General features: G+C 40.2%; 1 protein-coding gene across 3 annotated transcripts in view; it reads right to left on the bottom strand.

The window, feature by feature from the left end:
* Positions 1-21,019, bottom strand: part of SLC22A3 (solute carrier family 22 member 3) — a 236,507-nt gene that overhangs the window by 139,555 nt on the left and 75,933 nt on the right. For all 3 annotated transcript variants that reach the window (XR_004538947.1, XR_004538946.1, XM_033939722.1), the window contains exon 2: positions 7,874-7,977. Coding sequence is in view for 1 of the 3 variants with exons in the window: in XM_033939722.1 (XP_033795613.1) it covers positions 7,874-7,977 (104 nt within the window). In the remaining 2 variants the exon portion in view is untranslated. The remainder of the gene's footprint in view (positions 1-7,873; positions 7,978-21,019) is intronic.

Here is a 21,019-nt window from a genome sequence, read left to right as displayed (position 1 = left end):
TTAAGATTCTAGCCTGTTAAATAGTTGTGTTTTCATCTGTTTTCTAAAGTCAAGGTAAGAGGAAGTTTCTAACACCATTTTGGCAAGCCATATATTCAATTTGGCCGCCTGACAGGAAAAGGTTCTCTCAAGGAACCTATTGTAATGGCAGAGTTTTATTGAAGGATATGCAAACAGGTGTACTCTTTGGGAGCTCTTATTGGAATAACTCAAGGTAAAATGAGGGATGAGATAGCCTGGAAGCATGCCATAAACTGCTTTAAAGCAGATACATGAGAACTTGAATAATACTCTGGATTCTAATGGCAACCAATGGAGCTTTCGATAGAAGGGAGAGATATGCTCCCATTTGTTTAGACCACAAATTAGGCGAACAGCCGTATTCTGAAGGACTCTCAATTTTTTGAGAGTTTTCTTGAAAGCACCCAAATATATGATGTTGCAGTAGTCCAGAATACTTAAAATAGAAAATTGGACTAACAAACGAAAAGGAACTTTGTCGAAGTACTTCTTGATGGTACGGAGCTTCCAGAGCACCGAGATACCTTTCTTAAATATTAAATTGGAATGTTTTTCCAATGTGAGGTGTTTATCCAGAGTTACTCCCAATATTTTTAAGGGAGTATATACATACTGGCCACCTCTATAGGGGGGCTCCTTATAGAATTACCTCCTATATGTACACACAGATACAAAGGACTGCATTCTGTATATTGTGCCTAAAAGATTGGCACCAAAAAATGCCTAAGGGCTCCTTTTATCAAGGCGCGCTACGGGGGTTAGCGTGTCGGACATTTCATCATGCGCTAACCCCCGTGGCAAGCCTAGAAACTAATGCCTCATCAATGGAGGCGTTAGCGACTAGCGCGGCATGCGATTGAACGCATGGTATTCCGCACGTTCCGCCTACCGCACCTTGATAAAAGGAGCCCTAAGTGCTATTCTATAAATGGTGCCTAAAATTAGGTGCTAGTTATAGAATAGCACTTGTGCCCTGAAGCCGTGCCTAAATTTAGACATGACCATTTGTGCCAGTGAAAACGTGGCGTAAAACCTTGCTGTTAAAGTTAGGCGTGGATGCCCCTTATTCTATAATTACACAAATAATTTTGAGGAATGCCCCCCAATCTTCCCAAGACCTTCCCGTTTCCATGCCCCCACTTTTTGATGCAGCACAATAATTTTAGGCAAGGTTCATGCCCCTAAATTTATACACATAAATTTAAATTAAGACCAGTTATCGGTAATACTAATAATTGCTTGTTAAGAAGCCAATTATCACTACTAATTGGACCATTATTCAATTAAATTGCATAAGCAAATTAGGCACATGCCCAAATTTGCACGCACAACTCAAAACACCATTTATAGAATTTGGGGGACAATGTTCTCATTCTCCTATTGTAGTTCTTCCATATTTTTCAGATAGTAAAATAAAAGGAGCACCCATTTCGTTCTTACTATTCAGCTACATACATCTCTATATAATAAGAGCATATGAATAACCTTACTGGATCAGACCAATGATCCATCTAGCCCAGTATCCCATCTTCATGGAAGCCAATCTAAGTCACATGTTCTTGGCAAAAACCCAAATAGTAGCAGCTTTCCATGCCACTGATTCAGGGCATATAGTAATATCGGAGCACTGCCCAAAAAATTACCTAAATAAAGCTATACATATGTAAAGATCAGCTCAGAGACATGGAGGGGCTTTTTCAGAAGGTAAAAATCCCCTATTTTGCTGCCTCACCACCCAATCATTGCTGAATCTTTCATACTTTAAAGCAATAAATAGTGCCAAATTTGTGCCAAATTCATACCAAATAAATATTAGAAAACAAAAAATTTGCTTAACTTAAAACTTGGTTTCTGATTTAGGGCAAGCAGTGACTTCTCCCATGTCTGTCTCAATAGCAGTTTATGGACTTTTCCTCCAGGAACTTGTCCAAACCTTTTTTAAAACCAGCTACATTAACCGCTCTTACCACATCCTCTGGCAACACATTCCAGAGCTTAACTAATCCTCCTATTGATTTTTAAAATATTGTTGATATTTATTAGCAGAAAGGAATTTTCAAAATTCTTCCACAACAAAACGGAATAAACTTTCATCGCCAAAATTAAGTGCAGTCCAATTAGAACATTGGCTCCTTGAATCATACTTTAAAGCAGTGGTTCCTAAATCTGTCCTGCAAGAAACCCAGTCAGTCAAGTTATCAGGATATCTATAATCAAGAGATTGATTTGCATGCACTGCTTCTACTAAATGCAAATTTCTCTCATGCATATTCAATGTAGATGTCCTGAAAACCTGACTGGCTATGATTCTCCTAGGCCAGGTGTGAGTACCACTGCTTTAGGAAAAGAATGTCAATTCAGTAATGAATGAAACACATCGGAGGAGGTGCTGAATAGCTCATGGCCCATCCAACCAACTTCCTAAATTCTGAGCATTATTTTGCTACTATTCCTGAAAAGAGTGTTATCCTATTTCATTAAGTGCCAATTTGCAAAAATGAAATTCTATGTTTTGACACTGTTTGTGATCATTATGCAGAATCACCTGTCTCAGTATAAAAACCTTATCAAGTAATCCTTTATAAACATGGCAGCTAATGCCTTGTCCAAAAGAGCTGCAAATCTACAACACCGTCATGTAAGCTTAGACCAGATGTATTCCACATATTAACAAAAGAGGAAACGGTTTGGTTAAAGGGTGGTTAAAGAGGCTATTATAGCCAAAAAAATCCTTTAAAGAATGGAAAAGGGATTTGAATGAAGAAAATAAGAGACACAACAAGTTAGATGCAAAGCACTGATAAAGAAAGCTAAGAAAGAATATGAAGAGAAACTTGCCAAAGAGGCAAAAACTCATAACAATTTTTTAGGTACATCAGAAGCAGAAAACCTGTGAGGGAATCCATGGGACCACTGGATAATCAAAGAGCAAAAGGGGTTCTCAGGGAGGATAAGGCCATAGCAGAGAGACTGAATAAATTCTCTGCTTCAGTCTTTACAGAAGAAGATGTAAGAGATCTATCTGAACCAGAAATGATCTTCAAGGATGATGTTGCAGGGGAATTGAAAGAAATCTCGGTGAATCTGGAAGATGTACTAAGCCAAATTGACAAGTTAAAAAGTGATAAATCACCTGGACCGGATGGTATACATCCCAGTGTACTAAAAAATCTCAAACATAAAATTGCTGACTTGCTGTTAAGTGATCTGTAACCTGTCGCAAAAATTATCTGTAATACCTGAAGATTGGATGGTGGCCAATGTTAAGCCGATTTTTAAAAAGTGTTCCGGGGAGATCCGGGAAATTACAGACCAGTAAGTCTGACTTCAGTGCCGGGCAAAATCATGGAAACAATTATAAACAATAAAATTGTGGAACACGTAGACAACCGTGATTTAATGAGCCAGAGTCAGCATGGGTTCAGCCTAGGGAGGTCTTGTGTCACCAATTTGCTTCACTTCTTTGAAGGTGCGAATAAACATAGAAACATAAAAACATGATGACAGATAAAGGCCAAAAGGCCCATCTAGTCTGCCAATCCACAGTAACCATCATCTCTTTCTCTCTCTAAAAGATCTCACATGCCTATCCCACACTAGAGAATGACACGGGGAGCGATCCCCGCAGCGAACCGCTGCGTGGCTGCGGTTTGGCTGCGGGTTATGGTGACCTCATTAGCAAATCGCCGCAGACGCGGGGACAAATCCTTTCACCGACCGCAAAAACGGTGAATAGATTTGTCCCCGCAGGCCAATGTCCCCCCCTCTAGGAACCGCAATTTACCTGTGTTTTCACCGTGCTCCTCATTTGTCAGATCAACCCTTCCTGCCAATAGAACCCGCCCCCCCCCCCCGACGATCGCCCTCACTGGTAGGAGGGTGCCCAACCCCTCCTGCCGGCACCCCCAACGGCCCCCTATATCGCCAATAGGAGGGTGCCCAACCCCTCCTGCCGGTCCCTCCCCCAACAAACCCCGCCATCCTGAAACACCACCCTTAGTCTTACTTTCCAAGTTGGACCGGACAGCTCCTCGCTCGTCTGGCCAGCAGGCCTGCCTCCGTCCAAATGAGGCGGGCCCGCCCCTCCCCTCCCCTGCCTAACCCACAGGATCCTAGGGCCTGATTGGCCCAAGCACCTAAGGCCCCTCCTATAGCGGGAGTGGCTTTAGGTGCCTAGACCAATCAGGCCCTAGGATCCTGTGGGTTGGGCAGGGTAGGGGCGGGCCCGCCTCATTTGGACGGAGGCAAGCCTGCTGGCCATACGTGTGAGGAGCCGTCCGGTCCAACTTGGAAAGTAAGACTAAGGGGGTTCCGGGGTGGGAGGGTTCGTTGGGGGGGGTCCAGCAGGAGGGGTTGGGTACCCTCCTGCCGGCGATCTTAGGGGAGGCCATTGGGAGGACCGGCAGGAGGGGTTGGGTACCCTTCTGCTGCGATTGTCGGGAGGGCCGTTGGGGGGGTCTACAGGAGGGGTTGGGTGCCCTCCTGCCGTGATCGCTGAGGGGAGGGGAGACTTGCAGCCGTAGCCGCGGTCACTATGCTAATCACGGCAGGGAGATCTTTGCCGCGATTAGGTACAGCGGCCACGTCTACTTACCATATAGGCTAACATTGTAAGCATTTAAAGTACATGTCGTGTTTGTTTTTGCATTGCTAGCCCCAGGGGTGGTGGAAGATTAGTGATTGAAAAACTGTATGAAAAATAACTATTTTAAATTTAGTGATCAAAATGTGTCAGTTTTGAGAATTTATATTAATTAATTTTTTCTCTGCGTGTTTTGTTTTTGTATAGTTATTAACTAATATTTAACTAAGTTTTAAAGTTTTAAAGTTTTAAAGAATGTTTCCTTTATACGTAAATAAAGAAAAGTGAATGGGATTGCAGTGGCGGTGACGGGGCGGTGAATGGGGTGGCAGTGGCGGTGACGGGGCGGTGAAGAGGATGGTGAGACGGGGACGGGGCGGTGACGGGGATGGTGAGACGGGGACGGGGCGGTGACGGGGATGGTGAGACGGGGACGGGGCGGTGACGGGGACCAATTTTTTCACCGTGTCATTCTCTATCCCACACCTTCTTGAATTCAGATACAATCTCCACCACTTCTTCCGGGAGACTGTTCCACACATCTACCACCCTTTCTGTAAAAAAGTATTTCCTTTGATTACTCCGGAACATATCACCTCTGAACTTCATTGCATTGCAGAGCTTCCTTTCAAATGAAAGAGATTTGACTCATGCGCATTTATGCCACATAGATATTTAAATATTTCTATCATATCTCCCCTCTCTCGCCTGTCCTCTAAAGTATACATATTTAGATCTTTAAATCTGTCCCTATACACCTTATGATTAAGACCATCACCATTTTAGTAGCCTTCCTCTGGACCGACTCCATCTTTTTTTATATCTTTTTGAAGATGTGGTCTCCAGAATTGTACACAATATTCTAAATGAGGTCTCATCAAAGTCTTATACAGGGGTCAATACCTCCTTTTTTCTATTGGCCATACCTCTTCCTATGCACCCTAGCATCATTCTAGCTTTCGCCATCACCTTTCCAACCTGTTTGGCCACCTTAAGATCATCACATACAATCACACCCAAGTCCCGCTCTTCTGTCGTGCACAAAAGTTCTTCACCCGCTAGACCAGTGTTTCTCAACTCAGTCCTGGAGTACACCTTTGTCAGTCAGGTTTTCAGGATATCTACAATGAATATGCTTAAAAGAAATTTGCATATAATGGACGCAGTGCATGCAAATCAAGTTCATGCATATTCATTGTGGATATCCTGAAAACTTGACTGGCAAGGGGGTACTCTAGGACTGAGTTGAGAAACACTGTTCTAAACTGTACTGTTCCTTCGGGTTTTTGCAGCCCAAATGCACGATCTTGCACTTTTAGCATTAAATTTTAGCTGCCAAATTTCAGACCATTCTTCAAGCTTCACTAGGTCTTTCTTCATGTCTTTCACACCATCCGGGGTGTCTACTCTATTGCAGATTTTGGTATCATTCGCAAAGAGGCAAATCTTACCTGACAGCCCTTCAACAATATCGCTTATAAAAATGTGGATAAAGGTGAGCCGGTTGATGTAATGTATCTTGATTTTCAGAAAGCTTTTGACAAAGTTCCTCATGAGAGGCTCCTGAGAAAATTAAAGCATCATGGGATAGATGGCAAAGTTCACTTGTGGATTAGGAATTGGTTATCGGATAGAAAACAGAGAGTAGGGTCAAATGGTTATTTTTCTCAGTGGAGGAGAGTAAAGAGTGGAGTGCCACAGGGATCTGTACTGGGATTGGTGCTATTTAACTTATTTATAAATGATCTAGAAATTGGAACAGCGAGTGAAGTGATTAAATTTGCAGATGACATTAAACTGTTCAAAGTTGTTAAAACACATGCAGATTGTGAAAAATTGTAGGCAGACCTTAGGAAATTGGAAGACTGGGCATCCATGCGGCAGATGAAATTTAATGTGGACAAATGCAAAATGATTCACATTAGGAAGAATAACCTAAATCACAGTTATCAGATGCTAGGGTCCACCTTGGGGGTTAGGGCAATGGTGGCCAAAAAAGCAAAGAAGATGCTAGGAATTATTTTAAAAAGTGATGGAATTATTAAAGAAGTAACAAGACTAAGAATGTTATAATGTAATTTTGAAAATGAATAAAGAATATTAAAAAAAAAGAATGTTATAATGCCTCTGTATTGCTCCATGGTGCAACCTCACATGCGTTCAATTCTGGCCTCCTTATCTCAAGAAAGAAATAGCAATGATAGAAAAGGGTCAAAGAAGAGTGACCAAGATGATAAAGGGGATGGAATTCCTCTTGTATGAGGAAAGACTACAAAGGTTAGGGCTCTTCAGCTTGGAAAAGAGACAGCTGAGGGGAGATATGATTGAAGTTTATAAAATACGGAGTGGAGTAGTACAAGTACAAGTGGATCGATTTTTCACTCTGTCAAAAATTAAAAGAACTAGGGGATACTCAATGAAGTTACAGGGAAATACTTTTAAAACCAATAGAAGAAATATTTATTCACTCAGAGAATAGTTAAGCTCTGGAATGTGTTGCCAGAGGTTGTGGTAAGAGCGGATAGCGTAGCTGGTTTTAAGAAAGGTTTGGACAATTTCCTGGAGGAAAAGTCCATAGTCTGTTATTGAGCAATTCATGGGGGAAGCCACTGCTTGCCCTGGATTGGTAGCATGGAATGTTGCTACTCTTTGGGTTTTTGACAGGTACTGGTGACCTGGATTGGCTACCATGAGGACGTGCTACTGGGCTTCATAGACCATTGGTCTGACCCAATAAGGTTATTCTTATGTTATTATGTGCATTAATCCAGCCAGAGCAATGGCAGAAAATCCACCATCCAGATGATATTATTGTTATTATGAACTAATGTTCCATGGTGAGTTTTACTTTTAAAAAAGAAGCAGTTCTTTGAATGATTTAAGTAAAATGAACAGTACATTGGTAGGGAACACTTCCTAGAAATCAGAAGACTTAGAATCAATGTAAACAATCTGTTATATTTATAATAGAAAATATATTAAAATATAATATTGATGGAAGAGATGGTGGCATAATGGTTAGAGCTACAGCCTCAGCACCCTGAGGTTGTGGGTTCAAACCCCATGTTGCTCCCTGTGACCCTGGGCAAGTCACTTAATCCTCCACTGTCCCAGGTACATTAAATAGATTGTGACTGTGAGCCCACCAGACAGACAGAGAAAATGCTTGAAGCACCTGTATATAAATCACTTTTGTGTGTGGTTGCAAAACTACAAAAAGGTGGTATACAAGTCCCAATCCCTTTCCCATATTTCATGCATGTACTGTACCTGTCTGCTGCATAGCCTAAGGTGACAGCTCCTGCTAAAAATCCCAGATTGAGAACAGCTTGTGTCATATCTAGCTTCCAGGCATTGGCACAGACCAGGTTGTACTAGGGAAATGAACAAAAGGTGAATTAGCCAAATTGTATCACATATTTGTCTATTTATGACAGGGGTCTCAAAGTCCCTCCTTGAGGGCCGGAATCCAATCGGATTTTCAGGATTTCCCCAGTGAATATGCATGAGTTCTATGTGCATGCACTGCTTTCAATGCATATTCATTGGGGAAATCCTGAAAACCCGACTGGATTGCGGCCCTCAAGGAGGGACTTTGAGATCCCTGATTTATGATAAGAAAGCACATGTTTTATTTCACTTAGAAGACTGAGAACAGATTGGTGGCTAACTGTTTTGGCTTGGAATCTCCAGAATTCATCCCTTGAAGTAAAAGTATCCTAACAGATTAGAAAGTAATTTGTCTTATGGGATAAAATTGTCAGCAATTTAATTCCTTATAGTAGTTAAGCTTCACAGATGAAGCAGATTTAAGGAGGAATAAACAAAATGAAAGAAGATGAGATCTTGAGATGGTATGATAATGTAACTTAGCAGTCCAAGATTTCCCAAGCCTCTCCTAGTAACCCCACTCCCAGTCAGATTTTCAAGCTATCCACATTAAAAAGCTTTCAAATTCAGGAATGTGGAGACTATCTTTCTTTCAAAAAAAAAATAATGAAGACTTGGATCTTTCAGAAAGCTTTTACTTTTAACTGACGGCAGTGTTAGTTTTACCAAAAGCAAGAAAATAAACTGCAGAGCGGAATGTACAAGGTGCAGGAATCTTTATTGAAAGTCTATACAAAATTGTAATACATAAAAATGGCTCTCATATACATGGAGTAGTTTTACATCTCAAATTTGTTAAATTGATTTACTTTGGAGCTTTTTGCTAAGATGCAGTGACATCTGGGCTTAGCACATTCTAACATGACACTTTCTCATGTGTTAAGCTCTGATTTACCATGGCATTAAAGTCAGGCTTTTTTTTTTTGTAGGTTGTTTGCTAATGTTCCCATTGCTCAGAAAATGTGATAATGGTGAATGTCCTCATGTATCAGAAGGAAAGAACTCTGAGCACTACGATCAGGCCTCGTTTTTGTGGTTTTTTTGTTTTGTTTTGTTGTTGTTGTTTTTTTTTTTTTTTGGGGGGGGGGGGGGTGATCCTGAGACCAAAGTGGAAGGGGGTACAAAATTTTGCCCCTCCTCCTGTGCGACCTCCCATACCTGAGCTGGCAGATACCCCAAGCTCTAACAGCAAAAGCCCTCTTTCAGCTGAAGCCTGCTTTTCTTGGCTACTGTCACCACTGCCACAACACAAAGCCTCCATCCCTGCTATAACTGTTTTCCATACACAGGATAGGCCTGCCTCCAGCACGTTTGTTTTTCATGCAAGCATGAGAGGAGAGCCTTCATTGGGCATGCTCAGTTTCTCAAAAAACTAGCATATGCCAGCGGCCCAGGAAATGTGTCACATTTTGGTTGGAGGAGGGCTTCTGCTGGCGAGGCTTGGGGATCCCTGCCACCCAAAGCAAAGGACAGCATCTCAATTTGGGGGGGGCCTAAACAAATTGGCAGTGACCAGGCTCTCAAGGTTCTCCCATGGCTATGCCACTGAGCTACTTTGCTGAGCAGGAAGAGTTATTTATTTATTCAATTTTCTATACCATTCTCCCAGGAGAGCTCAGAACAGCCTTAACCACTGTGCCACAGTCCCTATCCAGACTGGAATAAGATAATTTTCCCTGTTGCCTGCTGATCAGTTTTGGACCTCTGTATATATGTGTAATAGGGTGTCACTTATCTGGGGGATCTCCTAGACAGTGGGTCTCATTCTTTCAACTGCCTTTTCACCCTGTTGGGGGGCACTACAAACCTTGGCCAAAAAAGCTAATACTGTACTTGCTAGATGCATAGGTAGTTTTTCTAGGCATGCTCTTATCTCTTTCTGTGAACTGTTGTATCAGTTGACAACAACACCTTTTCACATATCTTCTCTTCTACACAAAATTCTTGAAAGTTCTAGAAGATTTTTAGATCACTTCCTGGTCTTTTCAGACAGGGATATCAAGATGAGGGCCCAAACTTCAGAGGACTAAATCACCATACCATGTGTGAGGACACCACTGTTCTGTCCTTGTCAGCAGCAGGGACCTGAAAACAGGTATCTTGAAATGGGATAGTCAGCTAGGTTGTTTCTTGATCCAGGGACATAAAGGCGTTAGGAGCCAAATAACACAACTTAAGGCCCTAACACTGCTTGATGAATTCCCCCCCCCCTAATGCTCTATTATGTTAAGACATTGCAGCACAGTTTTCCTGACTTGCAAAATAGTACCAAATGATCTGTGAAACATCTTGGTAATAGCTTTGACGACAGACTTATTACCACTTCTGAAAATGATATGCCTGTTGGCGGCCATCTTGATGCTTCCTATATGGAGAACCACCATAATTGAGAAGAATTCTAAAAATATGAAATCCATTGTCCTCGACTCATGCCACCTCCTGAGCCAAGGCTCAAAGTACTGTGAACTCCTGAAGCATATGCTGAAATCCTTACCACCTGAGCCATCCTTTAACAGTTCTAGTTCTTCACTATATATATGGGAGTTGTCTGCCAGTAGGATGATCCATTGAACAAAGAGGATCTGAGAATTTGGAAACCAGGTAAAAACAGATCCCAAATCCTCAGATCCTCTTTTATTGCCTTGGTAATCCTAATGTGGTGATGATGTTTTTTGACTCCTACTGTGGCTTGGGCTAGGCACCTAGAACATATCCTGCCCGTAGGTATCTCCCTGGAAATGAAGCAAAGGTCTAGCAGCGATTACAACTACATAAGGGTTGCTTTCCGCAACTGTCCTATCTTTCCATTCCTTGTATTACCGTCCAATAGCACTGCTTCTGATTACCCAGACTCTAGGCTTTAAACTGGCTTGAAGTGGGAAAAGCAATCAAGTAACACAAACCCACAAGGCAGAAGATCATAATAATGTCCATGCTTGTTTTGTTGTTGTGTAACTGCTACTCACTCGTTTGTTATAAGGATGAATTTGACTGTTTTGAAGCAGGTATAGGAAATAATAGCAGAGCAGAGAGAATGAGTTGAGATACCCAAGTTTATAAAGATGCTTTCAATTAAGAGTGTTTTCATATTTACAGCACTGGATAATAATTCAGGAACACAAGATTTTCCTCCATCACTCGTTTGTCGCATGGCCTTGGGTACGTTAGTCTGAGACCGATGTAGTCAACTAGCACAAAACTGCACAAAAGCTTTTCCATATGCTAAAAAGGCAAATAGTGCATATTATGGTAGTAATTCTCCACAGGTTGCAATGTCTACATCAGCAATTATGTATATAATTGCCATTATAGAATAGGGTGAGGCAAGTGACTCTGATCAATATGGTAATGTTACCATTACCCCAGCACTAAATGAGGTACACTGGCTACCCATAGGGAAATGGGCCATCTTCAAATAACTGACTGTTACCTTCAAGTACTTCCACAACAGGGCTCCTCACTAAATACCTGAAAAACTCTCCATCTATCACCTGACCAGACCACTCAGATTGCAACTGGAATGCGGACTGTAGCGAAAATGTGGAACCAGCTACCCCCAGACATTCGAACTACAACTGACCTACTACCCTTTCGGAAAGCGGTAAAAATCATTTTGTTCTCAAACCAGGGCATACCTGAACTGAAACCTTAGAAACCAAGCCCAAACGGCATACAGACTCAACTAATCACCTAAGACTCATTGCTGGTGACAGGGTAAAACCAGAGGACATAATGTGAGGTTGAGGGGTGGTAGATTCAGGGGCAATGTTAGGAAATTCTACTTTACGGAGAGGGTAGTGGATGCCTGGAATGCGCTCCCGAGAGAGGTGGTGGAGAGTAAAACTGTGATTGAGTTCAAAGAAGCGTGGGATGAACACAGAAGATTTAGAATCAGAAAATAATATTAAATATTGAACTAGGCCAGTTACTGGGCAGACTTGCACGGTCTGTGTCTGTGTATGGCCGTTTGGTGGAGGATGGGTTGGGGAGGGCTTCAATGGCTGGGAGGGTGTAGATGGGCTGGAGTAAGTCTTAACAGAGATTTCAGCAGTTGGAACCCAAGCACAGTACTGGGTAAAGCTTTGGATTCTTGCCCAGAAATAGCTAAGAAGAAAAAATTAAAAAATTTAAATTGAATCAGGTTGGGCAGACTGGATGGACCATTCGGGTCTTTATCTGCTGTCATCTACTATGTTACTATGGGTCCCTCTCCACCTACCCATGTATCTAGTTTAGTTACAGATATATACTGCTGCCACCACTGCTATTGACCTGAGTATATGACAAAAGCACTCCAACCAAATACCTCCAATACGATGTGAACACTTCTCTATTGGCCCTGATCCGAGATTAAGCCAATCTTAATCCAATCGAATGCCTCCAGGTCATTGTAAATATTCATCTATAACTTGTGCCAATCCAAACCTAATGCCCCCATATTAAAGTGAATGTATCTTTGTAACCGCACTCCTTCTCCCCAATGGTCAGTGAATATACCCTGATGCTTTGCTCCAATTTACTGTGAATTCTCCTCCATCCCCTTTCCTCCCTTCAGTATATTGTGAATGTACCCTTATTCCTGTACCTTCAAACACTGTGTATGTATTACTGTAACCCATTCTGGGCTCCTGGGATATAGAACTGAATAAATAAATAAACCTTACACATATGGATAAAACGTAAAGATGAGCTATTATGCTGTCTTCTAAGCTCATTTGGAAATTTTAGGCTATTAGAATTGGCTGAAACAAATTCATTTTGGAAATAGGAATATAAGAATGACCATACTGGGTCAGACCAATGGTTCATCTAGCCTAGTATCCTGTTTCCAACAGTGGCCAATCGAGGTCACAAGTACTTGGCAGAAACCCAAGTAGCAGCAACATTCCATACTATCAATCCCAGGACAAGCAGTGACTTCCCCCATGTCTGTCTCAATAGCAGACTAGTCTGTCTCAAATGTCAGCTAATGGCAGCCTGCCAGATATCTGTTCATACAATGTAGCAGCACTAATGCCTTAGATACTGTTCTGTACGGTAGTGGTCCCCAACCCTAACCCGGAGGACCACCAGGCCAATTGGATTTTCAGGATAGCCCTAATAAATATGCATGGAGCAGATTTGCATGCCTGTGACTTCCAGTATATGCAAATCTCTCTCATGCATATTTATTAGGGCTAGCCTGAAAACCCGATTGGCCTGGTTGTCCTCCAGGACAGGGTTGGGGACCACTGCTGTACGGGCACCGTTCCAACACCTTCCACGGTCCCATTAGTCTAACGTTTCCAGTTTAGTTGTAAATGTACCTCTGTAACCCTTAATCCAATGACACTAGTATATTGTGAATGTACCTCTGTAACCCGTTCTGGGCTCCTGGGAAGGATGGGCTATAAAACTAACTAACTAAATAAATAAATAAAGATACAGGAGGCACAATTTGGAAAAGCATGGCTCTTTTGGATGATCAGCGTCAGATCTGTTTTCAAAGCATCTAAGTGCCAAAAAGGTGCCCAAATTGACCATATGACCACTGGAAGGATAAAAGCATGTCCCCCACCCCCACCCCCCTTCCAATGATGTGAGACAGGGATAGGCAATTCCGGTCCTCAAGAGCCACAGGCAGTTCAGATTTTCAGGATATCCACAATGAATATATGAGATGGATTTGCATGCACTGCCTCCTTGAGATGCAAATCTATCTCATGCATATTTATTGTGGATAGCCTGAAAATCTGACCTGCCTGTGGCTCTCGAGGACCGCAATTGCCTACCCCTGATGTGAGAGAAACAGTACATACCAACCTCTGTGACAGCTGCAGATATTATGCGACATCCTAGTACAGAACCAAGCAGGTGTTTGATGTTGCCAATATTACACTCTACCCACTATATTTATGGTAGAAAGTGTGAGTCTACCAAAACCCACCCAAAACCTATTGTACTGCCATATAAGTGACATCTGAAACCATAAAGGCTATTGGGGTGGTAGATTTGGGTACACTAGGTTTTGGAGGAGTTTTGGAGGGCTCACCATATTCTAAAAGGGGGTTATGGTGACATATGTAACGGATGTAGCGGTATATAAGAAATAAATTACATTACATTACATATGTACCTGGTACCCTTTATGTGAAGTTCACAGCAGCGCCTCACTGCCCTATTGGCATGTCTGTGTGGCCATCCCATTAAGATGCTGGTCCCGCCCATGTCCAAATGGGCTTGATTTGAACGTTGTGAACTTGGATGTTTTTGTATTCAAAAATGGCCCAAAAAGTTAGGTGTCCTAAGGGCAAAGATGTCTACATAGGTCATTTTTGACATAAAAAAATTGGACATCTAGCAGTTTCTTAAATGGATGTTCCCCTGCCCTGACATTTGGATGTCTTGCGGGAAACACCCAAAGTCAGACTTACGGTCTCTTTTACAAAGCCGCGCGGCAACAGCCCAGAAGCCCTTTAAATCTCTTTGGGCTTCGGGGCCACTAGTGCAGCGCAGCCACTAGCGCAGCTTTGTAAAAGAGGCCGTTAGATGCACTATTAAAAATGCCCCTCCATGCACAAATAATAAACAAAGCTAATACTAAAAATGTGTTATACAAAACACAATGAATAGTTAGTAAAACTGGCTTCTTGATATTGAAAAAAACCGACCATGTTTTTTTGGTTTTTTTTTTTACTTTATTCATTTTCAAACTTACAATAAGTGTCCAAACAAATTAACAATAAATATATCACTTAATCATCAATGGTACAAATGATATGCTCTTATCTCCCAACATACAAACTGCAGATTATGTACAAGATGCAGGCGTTGTTTATTAAACCAATAAAAATGCAGTAAAATATACAACCTTATTACCAACCTAGGGACCCGACACGGTCCATGTTTCGGATAAAACACCTTCCTCAGGGGTCCATGGTGGTTAAGGTATGAAACAAACCGCACAAAAGATATCAACCAAACATCTATGTGAACCGAATGTTGAAAAGCATATACTACGCAATGGCAGACTACGTTGGATTCTTCTTTTCTTTATGCTCTTATCTCCCACCCTTCCCAATCTCACAATCAAATACCTTGTACAACATGTAATAATAAAATTACCCTCCTCACACCCCCCCCCCTCACCATTGAAAATAAAATAGTTGGTAACACACTTACAATTATTAAGTTAAACAAACGATTATCTAAAATACAAATACACATTTAACAATACATTTAAAGGGTATTTCAATAGATTATAATGAAACATAAGGAAAATTATTTAAAGGTTACATTCAATAATACAATCATTAATTCAAATTTAAAATATTTAATTAAATTCAGGGGAAAAACAATAGGAAGGGGGACACGGACAATTGACCTTTAAGTTATGTATGCAGAAAGAAAAAAAGAAGAATTAGTTATTAAAGGCATCAATATATAGAAAACTTTTAAGTTCTGACTTAAATTTTGTTAAGTTTTTTTCCTGTCTTAGGTACAATGGAAGATTGTTCCAAGATTGAGGGGCTGTTATGGAAAAGATAGTGTTACGCCTTGTGTTGATAACTTTTAGTGAGGGAATTACTAAAAGTTGCTGGTCTTGAGATCTAAGAGATCTAGAGGTAGTATAGGGTATTAAAAGTCTAAATATAAAGGCTGGAGTTTTGTGTTCTAAAGCTTTAAAAATGAGTAAACATTGTTTAAATACTATTCTATGTGCTACTGGGAGCCAGTGGGCTTTCTTAAGTAGGGGTGTGACATGATCGAATTTTTTAGCCTTATAGATTAATTTAACAGCGGCGTTCTGGATTATTTGTAATCGTTTTATTTCTTTCTGTGACAAACCTGTAAATAGTGCATTGCAGTAGTCTAATTTAGAGGCTACAAGTGAATGAATTAAGATATTCAATGATTTTGAACATAAAAATTTAGATATCGATCGAATCTGATAGTCATTATAAGTAATAATTTGTTATTATTTGAAGAAATCTGACTTTTTGTTCTCATTGCCATACCAAACAGCACAGTATAATATGATAATGCCACTGGGTTTTCTAATAAACAATTAATTTGGTCCCAAATTGATTTCCAAAAGTTTATAATAAATTGACAATAGAATAGTAAATGGTCTAAAGTTCCTGCTTCAAGATGACAGTGCCAACATTTATTAGACTTAGAGCTATCCAATTTTTGTAACTGAACAGGGGTCCATAATGCTCTATGTAACAGAAAAAACCAAGTTTGTCTCATAGATGCCGACACTTTACATCTCATCCTCCAAGTCCAAATTCGTGGCCATTGAGACGCAGTAATTTGATGTTTAATCTCAATGCTCCAAATGTCTCTCAGACCAGTGTTTGGTTTCTTTTTAATAAATCCAGCCAGCAATTTATACCACTGGGCGGCCTGGCGACCCAAGAAGTCCACCTGAAAGCATAAGAACTCCATACTATATTGATTATTAAGGTTTTTCCATTCAGGGAACCCCACCTGAATGGCCTGTTTCAGTTGCAACCATCTAAAACTTTCAGATTTATTAAGGCCATATTTATGTTGCAACTGTGAAAATTCAAGCATTTTACCTTTAGAGATAACATAATCTAATAAACGTATTTCTGCTAACATCCAATGATTCCAGGCGAGCCTTTCTCCGCCAATTTGAATCTTGGAGTTCACCCATATAGATTGATTTGTAGATTTGTGAATTGGAATAGTTGTTAAATTGCTTACATAATGCAATGTTTTCCATGTATCAGCTAATATTCTGTTATCTTTACTGTAACTAGGCATTTTGATACTGAGCACATGGCAAAGGCGTAATGGAGACATGAGTTGCCATTCTAACCACAACCAATCTAGAAGTTTTTCCATGAGCTCTGGGAGGACCCAATACATACCCTGGCGCGAAATATAGGCCTGATGATACCTATAAAAATTGGGAAAATTTACCCCTCCCTCTGAAATTGGCCTTTGTAAAGATACCAAAGCCACTCTAGGAGTTTTACCCAGCCAAATAAATTTCATAAGAATGCTATTTAATTTTTTATAAAAGGACCCTTGATAAAGAAGCCCGACCATGTTTTAAATACTTTACAAAAGTCCAATTGTGTAGATTTTGCCAAGTCTGGAAACATCATTATAGGAGAACCACAAAATTGCATGTTTTTGTTTAAAGAGTATGCTTTTAAAACCATTTTTAAATGATGTTCTGAATCTGGAACAAGAGTAGCCCTTTTAGATATTAAATCCTAAGAGGACTCCAATAAATTAAATATATCCAGGCTATCAGAAGAGTTCAATGCATCTATTGGTCCTTCCTGATTTTCAACTGTAACAGCCCTAGAAATATAACGGAAGCTTCCAATTGAAATTGTTTCAGGTAATATCTGCAAAATATTTTTGAGGTACATCTTAAATAGTTCCAAGGGAGATAAATAAGAGGTAACTGGAAAATTCAAAATTCTCGATTGTTGCCTTAGACATATTGAAATGCTAGCTCCTTAGAGCCCATTTATGCAAGATGTTCAACTTTAGCCAATCTAGTTTCATGGTCCGATAGCTTAGCTGCTGAATCCTCAGTGAATTTAGAGAACTTAGCCAAATTACTCTGCAAAGTCTTGTCTATCCTTATTACAATTGACCAAATATCTTTTAGAGAAACATCTTTAGAACTTGTAGATAGAACTACATTTTGAATGTCTTGTGGTTCAGACTCTGTGGTGGTTAACTTTACTGGAGTAGGAATAGGAGTTAAACTCTTACCTAGATTAGATGCAGCACACATCATTCCCCATGGGTAAACCAGCCTCCTCTGTTGAGGAGGAGCCGGACTGCTCCCACATTGCAGCAGTTTCGGAGGATGGGATTCAATCACCGATAATAACTCAAGAGAATTTTAATAAAATCAAAATAAATAGGTATAACTAAATTAATAATTTAATAAATGTGTGCTCAGTGACAAAAACATCAACCACTCCGGCTGGAAGACTGTAAAGATGTTAAACCTGTTACTTCATGGCACACGCCCTCCCTAACAAGATACTATCTCCAACAGCATCATCCTCAAAGAGTAAAAAATTACTTATCTTAGTTGTTTCTTCGATGTCCTGATTGAAGAGGTGGTGAGCAGTTAAAGTACTATAACATCGCATACCAGCTGGCAGCAGAATCCCTGTGTTTCCATTTCACCAATCTCCACAATGAAAAAAATCAAACTAACAATCCAAAAATCCATTCAGAAATAATCCATACAAATTCCACATCCATAATCATAAAATATAGGGCTCCTTTTACTAAGGTGTGCTAGCGGTTTTAACGCGCACAAATACCTCACGCGCTAGACACTAATGCCTCCATAGAGCTTGCTTTAATATTTTCCGCTGAAAACACTAGCGCACCTTAGTAAAAGGAGCCCATAGTGTCGGTGCAAATTCCACTCCGTTTCCTCACTCTGCTTCCTCGACACAGATTGTATTTCAAGAGTCTTTCTCAAGAGAAAGAAATAAACATGGGTTGAGAGAAAAAGCTCGTACACTCCCAAATGCAGCGGTTCCCTAACCGCCAGGCAAAAGCACACATTTATTAAATTATTAATTTAGTTATACCTATTTATTTTGATTTTATTCAAATTCTCTTCAGTTATTACAGATATTATTTGAGGATTTAGTTATATATGTGTTCTCTCTCTTGTTTTTTGGATTCAATTGCTGATGACAGAATTGCTACTAGAGAGATGTTATTCATGGTTCCTTTGTTCACAAGCCCTTCTAATGATTGGAAGTGCTGGCCAATAGGCTCCTTGACCAGAATCAGCTTATTGGTAACACTAGATTTTCCTGCCTTCTGTTTTCCATCAGGATACCAGGAATCCTCTGTTCATTTCTCTGTTGCTTCAAAGGGGCAGGAATTGCCCCTTTGGTCTCACCTCTTCAAGCATGTGCCCACAGTCATGCACCCACACTGAAAAATTAAGGAAAGCAGGGAGGCCCCTGATGATGTTGCTCAGCTGACCAGAAGAGTGCTTGCTCGCGTAACTCTCCCTCCTTGCTCCTCAATAGGTCTCACTTCAGCACAGCCATGCTGAGAAATTAAGGAAAGTAGGGAGGCCTCTGATGATGTCACTCAACTGAACAGGAGAGTGCCTGCACTCTCACAACTATCTCTCCTCACTCCTCAACAGGTCTCCAAGGTAGCTGTTTCTATTGGTAGGGAGGGGTAGTAAGAAAATTAAAAACCTGTTTTCTTTTTTAAATTCAAATTTTTTAAATTGATTTTAACATATAAAAGTACATTAAATGTTAACAAGGCAAGATACATACAAGCTGCATCAATGCAAGGAATCACAAAATATTATTGATATAATATAATACAGCAAGCAGACCCATGCCTATTTAGAAGGAGGAGAGTATCAGTACAACAGTCAGCCAGAAGTACATGTAGTATCCAAAACACAGAGAGAGACACCAGAGCCATACATCTAAAGGAATGTGTGGAGAGAGCCAGGAGACAACAGCTATGTTCAAATGTAGACATCCATGTTCCAAGACATGAACTGAACGTCATTAGCCTGTATAATTCATGCGGATAAAGGTGGAGCTATTACCATACAAGATCGGAAAGATTAGCATGCTGAGATCAATAGACAGCTTCAAGGTATAAATGCGTATGTAGAACTCGAAGAGGACCCAGCTGAACAACTGAAGATTGATATAAAACTACTGATAGAAGAGGAGAGAAAAAGAAAAATGCTGACTACTAAAGAAATTGAATTTCTTTTGGAAACCTCGCCTAGGACACAAAAAATATATACACTTCCAAAGATCCATAAGACTATTGTTTCTACTATTAACTCAGTATTAGAACCCCTTTCAAAATTTTTGGATTACTTCCTGAGACCAGAAGTTGCAAAAATCTCTTCTTATTTAAAAGACTCAGCCCATCTATTGAGGATTTTAGAAGAGCTAGGAGAGATACTCAAATACCTCAGACAGCTGCTCTTGAAATTATCAAAGATACTCTAAAACATAAAGATTTGGGACACTTTCAGAGCAACTGGCTATTAGAACTTGCGAAGTTGGTTATTAGTCAGAATTATTTCTGGTACAATGGGGCATTCTTTAAACAGATTCAAGGGGTCGCCATGGGGGCTACTTTAGCCCCTTCAGTGGTAAGTCTTTATGTTTCTAAATTTGAATCAGAACTAATATATCCAGCCCAAATATTTCAAAAAATTAAGATCTGGAAACGATATATAGATGATATCTTGATTCTTTGGAAGGGGCCACAAAAAGAACTTGAGATATTTTTGGAATGGATTAACACTCTCGACCCCTATTTGAAATTCACAATGACATACTACTCAAATCATCTTGCATATTTAGATATGTGGCTTAATAAGGGAGAGGATGGGAAACTTACTACCACTCTAAGAAAAGAAGTAGAAAGAAATAACTTTTTACATTTTCTATGCAATCACCCTTATTTTTTGAAATATAACATTCCGATAAGCCAATTTCTATGTATACGGAGAATATGTACAGATATGCTAGAATATGAGGTTCAGGCGAAGCTCTTAGCTGAACGTTTTAGAGAACAAGGCTATCCAGCTAAAGCTATCAGGAAGACATATCTGAGAGCTAAATATGCAAATCGCACCCTTTTGATCTAAGAAAAACAGAATATACAACAGAAGGAAGATCTTATCTGTGTATTACCTTTTTCAGATTTGAGCAACAGTTTTTTTAACATTCTTAAAAAAACATTGGGGAATACTACAATTAAGTTCTTTAGTTCAATCGTTCCCTAAAGTATCTAATAAGAGAGGAAGAACAATAGGTGAAATGTTAGCACTGCATAAATTTGAAATTAAAAAAGATGATCATGACATTGCCCACACCCATTCTGAATGTGAACAATGTCAATGGTGTGCTCAAATCATGACTGGCCCTTCCTGGATAGATCCTATAACAAAGAAAATGTATTATGCTAAATCCTCTACTTCATGCACTAGTACTTCGGTGATCTATTTAATAAAATGCCCCGTGA

The sequence above is a fragment of the Geotrypetes seraphini genome, chromosome 3 (genome assembly GCF_902459505.1).
Source record: "Geotrypetes seraphini chromosome 3, aGeoSer1.1, whole genome shotgun sequence".
In the NCBI taxonomy this organism is placed as follows: domain Eukaryota; kingdom Metazoa; phylum Chordata; class Amphibia; order Gymnophiona; family Dermophiidae; genus Geotrypetes; species Geotrypetes seraphini.
The sequence above is the reverse complement of the archived record's forward strand: the minus strand, read 5'-3'. Positions and strand labels throughout refer to the sequence as shown.